Raw genomic sequence first — 17393 nt, forward strand, 5'->3', positions numbered from 1 at the left:
AACTTCTGCTCTTGGATGATGACTACATATGTGTATGTGAGATAATGACTTTGCTTTAAGCGGGAGTCATTGGTACCGTATGTCGTATCGCTGTAGTCGTATCCCTAACGTAATCAGCTGTTTATCGTTACGATGGTAAACCAAAAACAATTGGTTGGCTACGATACGGTTATGACCTTAGCGGCACCAATAATCGATTGCATTGATTCCAATAAGGTTGGTGGAATCAGCTGTTATAAGGTTACCGATACGGTTACCGATAAAGCACCAATGTCTGCAGCTTTAAGCTGTTGGTTATTCGTGTGAAATATTCTTCGTCGCCTTCTATGTATGTGTGTAAATGGCTTATTTTGGTGTGTTTATGTACACAAGTGTGGCTGCTTGCTTTATTGTTGTTGTGCATTTATTTAGTAGCAGCATAGTTATGTGTAGAACTGCTAATATTCGCCACATTAAGTTTAGTCATATATGTAGACCAAAATGTTTAAGATTACAAACAAAATTTTTAACTATGTACATGCGCGCATTCCATTACTCTTAACACTTCTAATGACTGTCATATCTTTTTGTTTCTCATTTTCAGTATTATAGTTGGTGCACCACGAGCTCAATCCACACTGCCCGCTCAGCGAAATATCAATGAAACTGGTGCCATTTATCGCTGCAGCCTATCGCCTACCTCTACGTGTAATCCTTACGTTATAGATGATCGAGGAAATGTAACACTCGAAAAGCTTGATTCGTACACTTACGACAATGAAGCGCGTGATAATCAATGGCTCGGCGCTGCCATGGACGGCGGTACAAAGGACACAGATAAATTGATAGTTTGTGCACCACGTTTCTTATCACCCACAGCCAATGATTATCTCATGAATGGCATATGTTATTGGGTTAAGAATACGTTGGATGATAATCCTACAGATGTACAAAGGATCTCACCATTACGCTTAAAATCAGATCAATTGAAGACAGTTAATAACCATCGTATTTATTACTACATGTTGGCGGAGGAGGGCTTTAGTGCACATATTACCGATAATAACGAGGAGTTCATTATAGGAGCACCAGGCATAAATACATGGAAGGGTTCAGCGATACATTGTCGCAAGAGATTTGAAGAGGATCCCATATTGAGCAGACGCGATACGCATGAAAGAAGGCGTGTACCACGACAACTAGAATTTTCAGGTCAATATACGCTGAATACCGAAGATCAGCCGAATGACTCATATTTTGGCTATGCTGTGGGTTCGGGTTACTTCGATAGTAAAGATAAAAATCGATTATTGTATGTAGCGACAGCACCACAAGCAAATTTGCAATCGGGAGAGGCTTACTTATACAAGTACTCCGAGGATAGCGAGCTTCGAGTGACACGCCTCTACGTTTTTCGTGGTGTACAATTTGGTGAATATTTCGGTTACACGCTACTCACAGAAGATCTCAACGGTGATGGTCTCACCGATGTTGTGATTTCAGCGCCACAGCACACAGCATCGGGCTCATTTGATGATGGCGCCATATATGTGTTTCTCAATAAGGGCAATGTAAGTAAAAAAAATAGAGTTTACTTGGCGTGAAAGCTCTACATATGAATGTTTCTCTTTACAGTTTAACTTCGAACAAAAACTCATAGTATCGCCAGTGCAAGGAAAGGCGCGCTTCGGTACTACACTTAGCAGACTGGGTGATATCAATCATGATGGCTTTAATGGTAAATTATTTCTATGTTTTTTTTTTTTCTTCTACATATAACTCTGCTAACAATTCTTTTATCCACAGATATTGCTGTTGGCGCTCCATTCGCTGATAATGGTACCGTTTTCGTTTACCTCGGCAACAGCGATGGCTTACGCGAACAATACAGCCAACGTTTGAATTCGCCAACATCATTCATGAGCAAGTATGGTGCGCATATGTTTGGTCATGGTCTCTCCAAAGGTGTCGATATTGATAAGAATGGGTTCAACGATTTTGCTGTCGGCGCACCAAATGCCGAAGCTGTATTTGTTTATCGCGCCTATCCAGTAGTGAAGGTTCATGCTTCGATAAAATCACAAACTCGTGAAATCAAAACCGATCAAAATTCATTCAAAATCACCGCTTGTTATAAAATTAGCACCACATCTCAACAGGTACGTGATGCAGATTTGGCGCTACGCATTGTGGTTGATCCTCAAGTTAAACGCGTCAAGCTCATTCAAACGCGTACAAATGAGTTAAGCTTTAATGTGACGGCTGGGCTGGCGGAACAATGTCGCTCGTTCGATTGTGAGGTACGCAGTAGTGTAGCGGATATCTTCAAACCAATTGAGTTGGAAATGCATTATGATCTCATCAATGGCGTGCCGCCATCGGAGGGTAAGTAATGAGCTTTGCTGTGGAGTCGAACTGATAAAATGGACAGCTCAAACCCCACCCGATATGATGAAAAGACATTGAAGAATACCATATTTTTTTCTTCAGATTTTTTAACCTCAGTTTTTCCTCTTCTTTTAGTATTTTGTGATAAGTGCACCGCCGTTGATCCCGCTGAACCGAAAGTGTACAGCGAGAAAATAATTTTTAGCACCGGTTGTAGCTCCGACATTTGTGTAGCTGATTTAGAAGTCAAAAGTCATAACTTAGAGTAAGTTAGAAATTTAGAAATATCTTTAAAATAAACTAAATAAATTTTCTCCCCCAGCCACACCTACATTCTTGGAAGCAGTCGCACACTATCTGTTACATATGACATTTTCAATAACGGCGAATCAGCTTATCTACCTCAAATAAGTATAACTTCATCGAATCATATGCCATTTGCTAGGATTCCTGGAAATTGTCGTATCAAAGATACGGACTACTTGGATTGTGATTTGAATAATGGTCGCGCTATGGCGCGTGGTGCTAAGGAGTCGTTTACGGTGATATTCGATGTTGCGAGCATTACGGGAAAGACGATGATAATAACCGCTAAAGTGTTTAGTACAGGCAAAGAGGCTAACGATACCAATAACGTAATCACTGATGTTATAACGTTGGGAGAGTTTACAGAAATTGATGTTGTTGGGTAAGTTGGTATAAAAACTATGAAAAGATTATGTTTCATTCTTAAGACCTGATTGGCACAAAATTAAATAGGACATGTGGTTAAGGATACTAGACCATCCAGTTCCTCGCGCTTTATCCCTAGAACTTTAGATCGCCTGATAAATTTTTCACTTACCGAATAGAATTCCTTGGAGTCAGGGCATGGCAGCGTGCCTGTTTGAAGGGCAGGTCAAGGGAAATGGCTCTCCATTCGATTTGAAAACAAATAGTTGCCTTTCTAGATATCGATAGAACAAATAGTATCTCTAGTTGCCTTTCTAGATATCGAAGTTGTATTATGGGTTCTGGTGGAATTCATTGAAAAAATTCTGTGTAACGGATCTTTTTCGTTGAAGTGTGGCCAAATCTTGAGCGTGCAGCTTCACTGCCACACCATTCTTATTTTTTGTCTGCTCCACCCTGGGTCGTGTAGCGAATGGTTGTCTACACAGGCGTCCTGGAAGTTATGGAGCGGTGCAAGTTTCAAGGCACACTCGCTATGTTTTGAATGGTGAATAGTTCAAATTAGCTATGTGGACTGACTGTCAACTCGACACACGCACTTTCATAAATTTTAAAAAAGGATAGTGGAAAGATTACAAAATTTTTACTGAAAATCGTTTTGCTGCCCTCCCTATCCCGACTGATGCCCGTAAAGAAGAGGCCGCAACTCTAGCGAGAGAACGTGGCCCTATAAGACAGCACGACCCCGGCGACCCCCAAATAAGGGATATAAACCAACGCATCAGATTGCTTGTGGATGAACACAAGCGGGCGAAATGGGACGAGTACTGTAAGAATTGTAACGTCTATTCCGGTATAGTAAGCTATGGTCCACCGTAAAGTCCCAAACGAAACCGACTAAACACAATGACAAAATGCGCAAGCGCTTTCTGCCGACAATATGTAATGCATTCTACTGTTGATAAAGCCAGACGGCGGGCCAAAAGACGCACACAGAAGCATAAACACAGCGCGTCCCCAATTACCACCTTCGCCAAAAAGGTTGAAGATGCCATCTTTCATGCTAAATCATCTAGCGCATGTCTTCAACCTGTCACTGTCCACCTTCGTCATCCCTAAAAAATGGAAATGACCTGGGAAGCCATCTAACATAGAGGAATCATATCATCCGATATCTCCCCTATCGCCAGTAGTCATGACACTTGAAGCCACAATCAAGGATACGGTAATTGGGATTCGAAAATGTATCATACCCTCGTACGGTCAAGGGGCTCTTGAAGCCCTGAATAGAAATTCGGTGCTACTGGCAATAGCCAGGGAGTGCTTGACTTCGCTTGTGACTGCTTTGAACTATTTAAAGATACGGATAATTTGGGAATGGTGTCAAAGTAGTGTACCGCGAAACTGTCAATTGGATCTCTTTTTTCACTTGAACCAGACATAGAGGGTTGGCCGCTTGTGACCTGCTCCTGTACAGATGGGCCTCGGGTCAGCTGGTGGTAAATTTTGTCTTGCAGAGCAGCAAGATCCTTCTGACAGGAAGAGGATTCGGGTTCTGATAATCAATGTGCAATAGACGTCCATGTAATACGTTTTAATAAACAAGAAACCAGTTCCTGTTGCAACTGCATCGCAGTTTAATCATCGAGTTACTTCATTATTGACAGCTAAACTTATGCTAGAATAAGGCGAAAGTACTTTGGTCTTCTCTTAGAACTCGGAAGGATTTTTCCAGGATCAAGATTGGGCAACGCTTTTCTTCTCAGCTAAATCTTAAGTCACTGTTGTCACAACGGACCTCCATGCTGTACATGCGAGATAGGGCGCTTGGAATATACCCACGGTAGGTATGCCTGTCATAAGAGGCGACTAAAATACCAAATTGATTCAATGGGTTGTGTAGCGCAACCCTCTCAAGGGGTTGCCAGCGCAATATATAGCTTCTCCAACCCATTTGTCAACCTCACCTACCGTGGTGAATGCTGTATTATTAACAGCCGAGGCTCTGGCGACGCCGAACTCCTGATGGATGTAGGGGGGGAAGGCCAGGATGGCCTAGAAGGTTTCATGTGGTCATACCAGATCGTTCCCGAAATGATTGGGCTAGTACCTTTATGATGCTTGTTACCAGAACGTAACGGATCTGCATCCGGCAAAGGACCATCAACATCGATAACACTCCCCAAGGCCTTCGGGGAGTGTCCTTATCGCTACAACAATAACAACAATAACATGCTGCCCACGTGAGATTATTCTACCTGGGAAGGTTTCACTCAACCTAACCTAACCTGGGGCCAAATGAACTGTTACAATGGAGATCTGCAGGTTGTGGCTATTATTTTATTTAAAAAAAGAGTATAAGTCCCAAACAGTCGTCTTATTTTTAATTAACTAGTGTATAGATAATCTAATTTACGTTATATTTCCTTTAGAATACCCAAAACGCCCCATATTAACTTGGAAAAAGTGAGCAACACTTCAGAGATTATCAATAACTACGAGGTGAGTCGCCTTTCATTCTTATTTGAGATGCTTTTAAATTGCGTAATATTCTTTAACCGTATTATCAATAACAGATCAAAAGTGTCGGTCCCAGTACGGTGGGCGCTATGGATGTGACATTTTATATACCAGTAGCTTATAAAGTACCCGGTACAACGAATACAATACAAATTGTGGAAATGGATCGAATAAATATGCAAGCTGTATACGATTCCCAACTAATAGGCATTGATTTTTATCAAAATAATACACAATTAATTATGAACACAGTCGAGGTTTCGACAAAATCACAAAGTTCGGCATCGACAGTTACGAAAGTAAAACAACATAAACATAGCAGCAGCGGGCAATATGACGCGACGTTTTATGAGATGCAAGCCGAAAGTGATGGTTGTAAGTTAAAAAATTTATTTTGAAAATATATTCCACTGTACTGAATATGTTCCACTCCTCTTTCCAGTTTATCAAGACGTGAGCAGTAGCACAATGGCAACTATGTCCTTGCGTCGTCGTCGGCGTGAAGCTGCTGCTAACACAGCAACCAAAGCACAATATGCGCGTATCGTTAAAGCTCATGAATTATTGGGTGAAGATTTGAAGGGAAGACTACCAGTGAATCGTACGATTGTTTTTAATTGTAATGATCCCGAAATGACGGTATGCGTACGCGCTGTTATGCGTGTTTACAATTTCAAGCCAGAAAAGCCTACCTCAGTCAATATGAAATATCAAGTGGACTTAAATGAAATTAATCAAATTTTAATAGAGCCTTGGGAATATTTTGTGATATTAATTGGTGTGGATGTGAAAAAAGTCGGTGATGTTAATTCAAAAGGTTTAGCGATACGCAAAAGTATTGATTATAATATTGTATCAAAACATCAACTTTATGGTACACCAATTTGGGTGTATATTTTGGCTGTGTTGGGTGGTTTGCTGCTGTTGGCTCTTATGACTTATGGAATGTATAAGGTAAGTGTTTATTTAAAAGGTCTTATATCTTGACAAATCTTAAAATCCTCGATGATTTTCTGATGCGATTCAAGGGGCTGATAAGCGCAATACAGAGCTTTATAGCTGCAAAGCTTCCGCAACCCAATTGTCAACCTCACCTAAGCGAGGGGAATCCTGTCACAAATATGAATGTATCATACACATGTTTAGCAGGCTAGGTTCTGGCGACCCCAGTTCCTCTTGGAAATGGGGGGGGGGGGGGCGGTAAGGCCTAAAGGGTTTAATATGGTCATATTAATCGCTCCCTAGATGGTCGGGCTAGTTCCTTTGTGGTGCTTTGTTACCGGAACGTAGCGGACCTGTATCTGAAAAAGGACAATCATCCTCTATAACACTCCCCAAAACCCCCTGGGAGTATCTTTATCGTTAATACAACAACAACAACATGATTTTCTGATTTATATGTTAGCGGTTCGATCACTTAATTGCCGAATAATAACGCAAACATTTATGCAGCACCACAATAATAGTATACTTACTTACTTACTTAATTGCCGCTTAAACGTCTAAACGGTTATGGCCGTCCAACGAGGCGCGCCAGTCGCTCCTTCGCTCCGCCAACCGGCCCCAATTGATCACACCAAGGGAGTTTAAATCGTTTTCCACCTGGTCCTTCCAACGGAGTGGGGGCCACCCTTTACCTCTGCTTCCATAGGCGGGTTTCGATAGAAACACTTTCTTGGCCGGAGCATCATCTTTCATTCGCATAACATGGCCTAGCCAGCGCAGCCGCTGCATTTTAATTCGCTGGACTATGTCGATGTCTGCGTATAGCTCGTACAGCTCGTCATTAAATCTTCTTCGGTACTCGCCATCGCGTAGAGGTCCATAAATCTATGGAAGAACTTTTCTCTCGAACACTCTCAAAGCCGCTTCATCTGCTGTTGTCATGGTCCATGCTTCTGCCCCATATAGCAGGACGGGTACGATAAGTGACTTGTAGAGTATGATTTTCGTTCGCGGAGAGAGGACTTTACTTTTCAATTGCCTTCCTAGTCCAAAGTAGCATTTATTGGCAAGATTGATTCTTCGCTGGATTTCATGCTGGATTTCACTGCTAATAGTATAACATCAAAATTTAAGCCCACTTGCAGAACGGAAAGTTAAATTTTTAGTTCAAAGTTGGCCTGACATGAGGAGTTAAACTCATACATTTTTGACAAATTTTACATACAGCTCCTTTCTCATTATTTTCTTCCAGTGTTTATACGAATAAGCTGACTGCGCTCGTAGTTGCTGTATATGTACCAAGGCGAATTCAGTAACAGGTGTTGTTATCCCAACAGCTGATTGCTTCTTTTTGATTATTTTCCATACAACGCCTTGTACTACAATTGTATGTACAGGTCGTAACCCTCATACCTGTTTAGCATGATGGTCCAATCATAAATTGTTATCGAGACTACTTAAGGGTAATACTTGGACACAGATGAGTTTGTCTAGTGGTCCACGTGAGGACAAGCAAATTTATTTATTGTGAAATCAGCTAAGCTTCAGGCTCTCGCACATTATGCTTGATATAACCTTATATGCATTAAAGTCGCGTAAGACTGAACCGCAAAGTACAAACTGCTTGCACTTTATAAGTGCAGCTGAAATCACTTCCATCGGGAACTTCACAAAATTCCAAATCATGTAAACAACACCAAAGTATCGGCTAGCAGCGTCTTTTCGCTGAGTTCAAAGCAGCTTTTGACGGCTCGAAAAAGAGTTGCTAATGTGGTGATATGTCTGAATTTGAGCTCCCTTCAAAACTAATAAGGTTTTGGCAATTGAATTTGAATACCACCATTGCATCCATACAGCTTCAGACAAGGCGACTCTTCATGGTAAGATTTCTTTAACCTGATCCTGGAAAAGATAGTTCTAGCAGCAGATCTAAAACGCGATCGTGCAAATACTGGCGATAAAAGTTGTTCTTGCGGTTAACGAGGATAAAACGAGGTACTTGCGCTCTCCAAAAATTGAATCAGTGTATCATTCTAGAAAAAATGTCTCTGAAAGATTTTGTGGTGCTCTTCGTGTTATCAATGATTACAGCCCAAAGACTATGGTGGCTGGATCATGTTGTGGGACCAGAGGAAGTGAGAACCCTCCACTGAGCTGTGAGAGACAGGTGATCGAAGACTTGAACTCCCTCGCTACTTCCAATTTGTTTCAGTTATCATGAAACAAAAATAGCTGGTGTGATTTTTTATGCAACGACCAAATTCAAGATATGATACATGACAAATTTCCACTCCCATGTGTTACATCAAGCAACACTACATTTATCCTTTACGGTTCCCATACCTATTTTCCGTTTTCTGTACTCTTGAACTCGCTTTCTCCTTTTTTCTACTATGTATTTCGTTCAGGTTAAATAGTGTAACGAATTTACTGCAAATCCTCTTATTTGCAAACTTCTGCTAAGTTCGAATCACTAAACTGTTTATTAAATAACACCACTATTCAATAATGCAAAATGGCCTTTATTAAAATACTTTCAAAAATAACACTGCTACTGCTCGACAGATGGAATGCTTAAATCAAACTGATTTTTGCGCCTCTACTGTTGTCGCCTTTTATACTGTCTGGTTTCCTCGTTGCATACTTCTAGGCTTTTCAATTCCAGAACTTACTAGTTACCAGCCACAACCACGTTTATAGCTTCTCATATGCGCGTGAGTAATACTTACACAAATTATCGCTCTCTCTTGTGAGCACCTCAGACAAGATATATGCATGTGTTTGTGCGTTGCTTCTCCGCTACGTGTACGTAAATACGTGTAGACATAATGTTTGAATTATTGATGTGCATCAAGTCACTGCTTATCATCGGTTTAGAGATGACAGTACCCCTTAATGTTGCTAATATTCGTAACAATATTTTTAGATATATCTGGACCACAATCTACAAAAAGCCGGTGCAACTGCTACCGTGAATCGATAAATTGCAATGTTCAGAAAACGCGAAAAACTGACAACCTCTCAAATATGCGCCAATGCAATTGTTATCTTAATATATAAAAAACACGTGTCACAGCTTTGAGGCCAATGGACTCCTAAACCACTGAACCGATTTTGAATTTGTTTTGCACCCCGTGTGTAGTTTGATCTAACTTGAAATATAGGATAGCTTATATCTCAGTTTATAGCCGCAATATTATTTTATTGCAAATTTTTTTATTTGTTTATACGTAATAATAAAATGTTAGGTATACGCAGTGGTGTACCTCTTTTCAGTTGGTATGGATATATTTGTGTATGTTCTTATTTAATTTTACATACATATAATATATATATATATATATATATATATATATATAGCACATCACCAGGGCCGGCGAGAGGGGTTTCTGAGGGGGGCCCGCGATTTGAGGTACTAAGACATTTTTTTTATTTCAGGAGAGTCTTTAGTTGTTCTATGTGCAATTTTTAAGCCGAATTTCAAAATCAACGAATATCTGCATTTCGTTTTAATATTATAGTGAAGTTAGAAAAATAAAAATCTATATATATTAAACTGACTCGGAGTGGGACTGGGACTGGAATAAAATACATACCGCCCTCTCGGACAGGCAATAAGGGATGCAGAGGAATGAGAAGGAATTGAGAGAAGAGAAAAGAGAGAAGGAGATTGAGAAAGAGAATGAGACGAAGATGGAGATAGATGAAGCGAAAAAGACGGAGGGAGGAGTGAATAAAAGGATTAGGAAAAATTGAAGAGGGGGGAGGGCAGAGTCAGACGGAAAAAGCTTATTAAAATGTATGCAGATAGGCCAAATTTAGGGCAGGACAACATCTGCCGGGTTTTCTAGTTTTTATAAAGTTTTGTCTCGCTTTTTAGCGAAGGTTAGTATATCGAGTATAGAGTTCGGTATTGAATTGGTTGCCAGTAACTTCTAAATTTAAGATTTTTCTGTTAGCTTCCTGTTCATCTAGGTGTGTCATGATAAATTGGCCGTTAACGAGGTATATGAAAGATTTTTGTTTAGTGTGTTTGTTTATGTAGCAAGCCTAGCTGTCATTTACTTATAAAAGTACAACATTATTTATTATTTTATTATATGTATTTGTTGTAATCTTAAAAACTTGTTTTATTTATTTCCAGGCCGGTTTCTTCAAACGCGCGAAAAAAGAGGAAATGGACGCATTAGTACATCAAGGCTCAACAAGACCAACCCAGGATGATGTCGAACCAGAAGCGGAAAATTTAACTACCGAAAGAAATTAAGATAAAATATTTCCAGCAAGTTTTCAAATTTTACGCTGCAATAAATTCGAAACGAAAGGCTTTATCATCACATAGCAATAAATTTGTGTGGAGCTGTAAAGCAGTTTATACTTTTGCAATAAAAAAAAATGTAGATATAATGTTAGTTTACTAAGAGGGGTGATGTGTCCTTAAAGTTGAAAATTCAAAAACGTTCAAGTTAACGAAAAAAATATAAACATATTAGAAGAAAATAATGTAATTAAAACTAGACCTTACGAATACAAGCGAGAATTTCGAGACCCGAGAAACCGAGAACTCAGCTTCTCGCGAGTTTATTGCATCACGAAATACTCTTTAATCGCTAAAGCTTTACGAAATTTAATTAAATCGCTTCTTTGACAGTATTCTTTTCATTCCGTTTTTTTTACTTGAAAAGAAATCGTAAGCTTTATATAAAACAGCCAATGCATCCTGCGGGAAGCCGAGGCGATAAATCTCTTCTTGAACAAGTTTGCGAAATCGCAAGCTTTAATTAAATGATCTTAGGCAAGTAACTTCAGAGCTGCCCACCCCTAGTAACGTAAAAGGTGCCAGTGTTGCATTTGTTTATTAACAGTAGCATACGAATATTGTACATATAATTTAGTTACAAATAAATATGTACATACATACGTGTTCAAATATGTATGTTGGCATACAAAAAATCATAAGATTTAAAAAAGACAAAACCAAATGAACCAATCGATTTAAGTGTTGTAATATATTTATTTTAATTTATATATAAACTACATTGTAGATATTAAAGTAAAATTATTTAACTATTTTTTTTTTACAAATTTATGTAAAAATATATCTAAGAAAACTTTTCTTAATATACGCTGCCACGTGCATAGTTAAGTAAAGTATATCTTCAACTTTTTGAGTCGTATCTACTAATTTAAGAAAAATTGTTTTCATAAATACTTTCAACTGCTCTTAACTCTGAGTTTGTTTTACATACAATTGTGAAGTTTTGAAGACCGATTACACAGTGTTAAAAAAGATAAAAGTGAAAATACAAAATTTTCTATTAGAACTTCAAGATCTATGAAAGACTGTATACAAGATTTTCCACGAAAACTTTTAAAGTCTGAGTTACGGGTAAAAAAACATTTTTTCGTACCTTTGTACCCTTACGAGACTATAACTTTGTTGATTATAAACCGATTCTTTCTTTTCTTTATAGATCTTATAAGAAGAAATTTATACCTTTCCAGTGATATAACGTCGCACGCTTGCCAGAAGCATGAATGTGACTAAATCAAAATGTTGGGTAATCGAGTTTCAAAATTTATTGCTCTCTCAAAATTAAAAGGTTCAGTTTCTAGTGTAAAAATGTACTTATATATTATACTCACACTATGCTCTTTTAACTGAGATAATTGTTCTGCTCGCATTCCTTCTATTCTCCGAAATTTTGCATATTCATTTTTCTGGCACAACAAAAATTTAAAAAGCTGATGTATTTTTTGTTAACACATCTATACAAAAAAATTAAGAGTAGTCGGATTAGGTTAACCTGCTCATGCTTTCTATGCATTTTGACGCGCTGAATCCGAATAAGCTATAAGAATTGGCCCAACTTCTCATGGTATGGCCTTAACCTCAAAAGACGTAAAAAATCACTACAGATTGATTTTTAAATAACGTTAGATCCAAGCCAAGGCCTGCCAGGCCAATTCTGTTGGCCGATGGGGATTCGGAGCATCACAGTACTTGGGAAAACATTCGCGGCTTTGACTTATCGAAAGTATGTGTGTAAATGAAAAAAGTTACACATTCCATTCAATTTCATATACACTAATGTGTTTTTATTTAAGATATTATTGCAAGCATAGAACTAGTTCTTATTCTCATCAGAATCAGAATCTACTGAAATGTTGGGTTCGGCAAAAGCGTTGCCCTCGAGATTTTTATAAAAAGAATAATATTATTTTGGTATAACCAATTTTTCACACAATTTTTCCAAGTATTTTAGTTATGATTGGGGAAGAGGCAACGGCTTCGAATAAACCGGTTTGCCTTGAAGTAAACAACAATTTTTTTTTTCGGATATTAATCTATTAAAAATTCTTCACCGAGCATTCGAAAATATGAATATGTGATGTTCTTATTTTTTTCTAAAATTGTTTAGCTATATCAACGATATGTATATTGTATGACACAATGTGCCACATTCATTTTTCTGGCTTAACTTTGTGTGATTGAATTTTACATTCGTGAAAATGGCATTGCAAATTATTGGGGTTTTCATGTACGTAGGAAGCTCTAGATTTAAGTAGAACCTAGAGAATGTAAAGGGTAATCCAAAGAGGCCTCTAACACAAAATGGGAAAAATTGCACATTCATGGTTCTGGCTAGCGGGCGACGATATATATTAACTAAAAAATATTAACACAACGATGAAAGATTTTTCAATTTTGGTGGATTTTGTGAACTTTGGTGTCATCTGTGTGCACTAATTTATAGGCAGAGTTCACTAATCCTGACTTTCATCAGAACTGGAAATAATTTATAAGTTCAATGAGCGTCCACTTTTCTAAATTACTTTGAAAACTGACTGAGTTATTAAAATTTTCATGACAACCATGATGAAATGAATGTGTTCTCATCCCGTTGACGTTTTCACTTATTCTGACAACTTCGGCATGCATATTTTAGAGGGTTATTTATCATACATAACTGCTTTTAAATTCTACGACCGGAGTACATTTTACTTTACGTTTAGAGATATAATAACTATATAAGCCGCTACCAGAATTTTTTAGACAAAAAGATTAACAAAACTTTGTATTCCCTAACAGAATATAGACAAAACTTTGCAGAAAACTAATTTCTTTGAAAAATTTGTACGAAAAATGAATCAATCAAAATGGATTACTTTTTAAATACACGTAAATACTGGCAAATAGAGCTGCCGAAAAAGTGAGGGTATGTTGTTGACATCACCTTTATTATTGCATTATGCATAAAAACAAATTTTGAAAAAAATATAAAGTTTTATCGAAACGACTGCGAAATTTTTACTTGCAAATTGTTGTCTAATGGCGTTTTCTTTTCTGTAATGAGTGTTACACTGGTGTTGTCGTCATTTTTGAATTGGGTTACTTGACGGCTCTGCAAAATGACTGAAATTATAGGTAATAGTGTTCTTTTCATTTTTCAGATGAAAATACTTTGACAAATGAACACACATACTTCTGAGAGAATCACAGAAAGGCATCAGGGTAACATTCGGTTTGGAATAGACAACGCCATAACATAACTGCAATTTATGTAGTTCTCAACCGCTTTTAAGCTTTTTACCAATTTTGGATATACAAAACTTCATTCTTTAAGTTGACATACACACTTCTTAGATTATGAGTGTTTTTTTATGTATTCACCCAACAAACCAAATTTGTTTGTCATGCGATTTGCTGGCTAAATACACACAAATTCATAACATATCTAAAAAGCTATGTATGTCATTTTAAAGCATGATGGTTTGCCTATCCGAAATTTGTAAAAAGCCTAGAATCGGTTGAAAACTACATAAGTTACAGCCATATTAGACAACGATTGCAAAGTAAATCGTATTGATACAATTTTATATTTTTCTCAAATTTTGTTTTCATGAAAACTGCGTTATTCAGTCAGTTTTGAATATATTTAAGAAAACGAATACTCATTGAACTCATAATTAATTTTTAATTCTGATGCAAGTCAAGGCTGGTAAAGTCGGCATATAAACTAGTGCAGGGATTGCCTAAAGCTTCTTATGCAAGCGTGACCACACCTACTTTAAATCCAAAAATAAAAATAAAAAAAAAAATAGTGGTGGAGCTAGTAAAAAGTACACTGTAAAAACTTCGCAAATTCATAAAATACGATTTTTTTGAATATCTCGATCCTTGCGTCACTTAGAAGCGATTTTTTTTTCATAGGCCCTTTCTATTTATGTATGTATGATGTGTTCCCAATATAAACGAAATCGGACCAGAAATACGATTTTTTGAAATATTTCGATCCATGCGCCGCCAGTCGGACTTTTTTTTATTATTGCACTGTCAGCGAGTTCTGAACTATATTCCAAATTTCAAGCTTGTAGCTTATCGAGAGGTTACTGAAATTTGGATTACAAAATTCTGTTCGCTACACAGAGTCAAGCTAAATAAAACCGTTTTAAAAAACGGCTATTACTTATTATATTCTATTAGATAAATGAGTGGTAATCTTAAATTATCTTGTTACTTCAAGTTTTCACTAATATGTATATTCCATATTCAATTTTTAAGTACAAGTGAGACGAAATAAATTTCTGTCAGTGCATGTCTATTCTTCATTTTGTTTTCTAAAAAAATAGCGACAACCAATCAGCGAGCAGAAATGGCGCGTACACAAACCCAGTCGGACTTGGTAGCTTTCAAAGTTAACGTATCGCATTGCTTTCTTGAATGCATTTAAAAATACTTCTACATACGTTCAATTAAAATTTAATTTTATTTAAAATGTAATTATTAAATAAATCAGACAAAGCTTAATTTTTATGTACAGGTGAACCAAAAATATACCCAAAAATATTACTTCAAAAGTCATTTTACACGAAATTATAGCAGTTTAGTTCCTAATGGGCACATCAGAATACATTGGGTTGTTGGCGAGAGGATAGAATGCATGCGCGGGGATGTGTGCCCTGCAAAAATCGTTGGATCATGCGGTCCACTCGAATACTTACCATTATACTCCACTGTAATGCAGCAATGGACCAACTCATGTTTCTACACGAACATCCCTGCAAAAATTGTTGGATCATGTGGTCCACTGGAGTACTTACCATTATACTCCACTGTAATGCAGCAATGGACCAACTCATGTTTCTACACGAACATATTGTAAGCCGGTCATTGCTTGTTTTTAACGATTGTAATCACTACACGATGTTTATTGGACTGTGGGTACTCCATGGATTACTCTGATGTAATGCGGAGCTGGAGTATATGGTCCCGTCCTAGGACATCGCAATGTTAATTGGACCATATTTTTTTTATGAATTGTGGTTAATTTTGGGTTGGTCCATAACGAGTACTCCATACATGCATGCACGGAGTATTCGCGATTTTAGCAGGGTTGTGCGCTTGCCTATGCGGTGCGCTTGTCTGAGCGTTTTACAAAAACAATTGCGTGAAAGCGCTTATGGGGTGACGATCACTGAACTAGTGCATACAGATAGTACCAAAGTTGACAAAATGCGAAAAAAGGTAAAAAGAAATTGGTTCATTGGGGAAATTTTCACAGTTTTGTTAAGTCTACCTAGTTGATATGCATATTGTTGAAAAGATTGTAGTCTCTTCTTATAAAATCCGAAAATAAACTGAGAATCGGTTTACAACTAAAAAATTTATAGGCTCGTAGGTTCCATAGGTACGAAAGACCGGTATTTTACCTATAAGGCACGATTTTGGAAGTGTCCGGGGAAAATCTTGTATGTAGTCATTCTTAAATCTTCAAGATCAACTAGAAAAATGGTATTACTTCCCTGGTATTTTTTTGGTGTGACACAGTGTTATTAAAATTTTTTTTAAGAAAATAGTAGCAAAAATTATTTACAGAATTCAGAAAATTTCTATAAATTCTGAATGAATAGTTGAATATTTGTATGAAATTTTTTCGAATTTTGATAAAAATTGTAAACCTCAATTTTGATATATATTGGCACAAATTTTTACAAAAATATATCGAAAGTAACTTAACTGAAGCTAAACTTACTGGAAATAGTAAAAAAAGCCTGTATACTAACTTTTGTGATTGACTGTGCATGTATTTGCTAACGTAGAAATCAAATTTGTATATACAATAATTACATATGTTCATTTTAAAATTTATTAAATTTAAATTTAAAAAAATATGTTCATTTTAAATAAAAAACTCTTTTTGTATTGTAAAGACTTTGATGTTTTTTCATTGAATTCACTTTAAGCTTAAATAAAATATTTTTGTTAGTTTATAAATTAAGTAGGTTGTAAATTAAACTATCTAAATTAAGATGCATACTACATAGCAAATGTGTGTGATTTATGTAAAAATATCGCAGTAAAAAATAAAAAATAATTTTTTAAAATCAAGTATTATAATAATCGGAAATTATTTTTCAAGTCGGATAGATTTTCATATGCCTAAAACTATCTTTAAATATTCTCTAAATAAAATAATTTGGCACTTTTCTTGTAGGGAATATACACTGTGCATCTGACTCACGAGCTATCTGCGTATTGCCACGAGGACAAAGTTATTATTTAACATAAATCCCAGGATTAAGTTGAATCCTTCCGCCTGGTACGGAAACAAATTCTGCTAACACAATATCTAACTCGTTTTGATCTCCACATAGTAGCGTTAGCAGAATTAATTGACTAAAACCTTGGTAAGGAGCCATATGGCAGACTTTTTTAATCACCTCCGCAAAGAGAGCGCGCTCCTTCAAAATTTGTGATGTTTTCTCTCATTTCCACTTATAAGATTTTGGATAATCGTTTATATATATGTCTCTTTTATAGGTTAAAATTGATTTGAAAACCCCATTACCGTTTTGCTCGCTTCATTTTCAGTCAAGATTTGCTA

General features: G+C 37.0%; 1 protein-coding gene across 6 annotated transcripts in view; it reads left to right on the forward strand.

Moving 5' to 3' along the window:
• The window catches only part of scb (scab), a 256100-nt gene extending 239203 nt beyond the window's left edge, over nucleotides 1–16897 (forward strand). For all 6 annotated transcript variants that reach the window (XM_067775771.1, XM_067775767.1, XM_067775766.1 and 3 more), the window contains 9 exons: nucleotides 584–1550; nucleotides 1615–1717; nucleotides 1786–2364; nucleotides 2503–2632; nucleotides 2690–3055; nucleotides 5472–5541; nucleotides 5616–5934; nucleotides 6002–6513; nucleotides 10649–16897. In XM_067775771.1, coding sequence (XP_067631872.1) covers nucleotides 584–1550; nucleotides 1615–1717; nucleotides 1786–2364; nucleotides 2503–2632; nucleotides 2690–3055; nucleotides 5472–5541; nucleotides 5616–5934; nucleotides 6002–6513; nucleotides 10649–10771 — 3169 coding nt within the window. In that variant the 3' untranslated portion in view covers nucleotides 10772–16897. The remainder of the gene's footprint in view (nucleotides 1–583; nucleotides 1551–1614; nucleotides 1718–1785; nucleotides 2365–2502; nucleotides 2633–2689; nucleotides 3056–5471; nucleotides 5542–5615; nucleotides 5935–6001; nucleotides 6514–10648) is intronic.
• The last annotated feature ends 496 nt before the right edge of the window (nucleotides 16898–17393 follow it).

The sequence above is a fragment of the Eurosta solidaginis genome, chromosome 3, assembly GCF_040869045.1.
Source record: "Eurosta solidaginis isolate ZX-2024a chromosome 3, ASM4086904v1, whole genome shotgun sequence".
In the NCBI taxonomy this organism is placed as follows: Eukaryota; Metazoa; Arthropoda; class Insecta; order Diptera; family Tephritidae; genus Eurosta; species Eurosta solidaginis.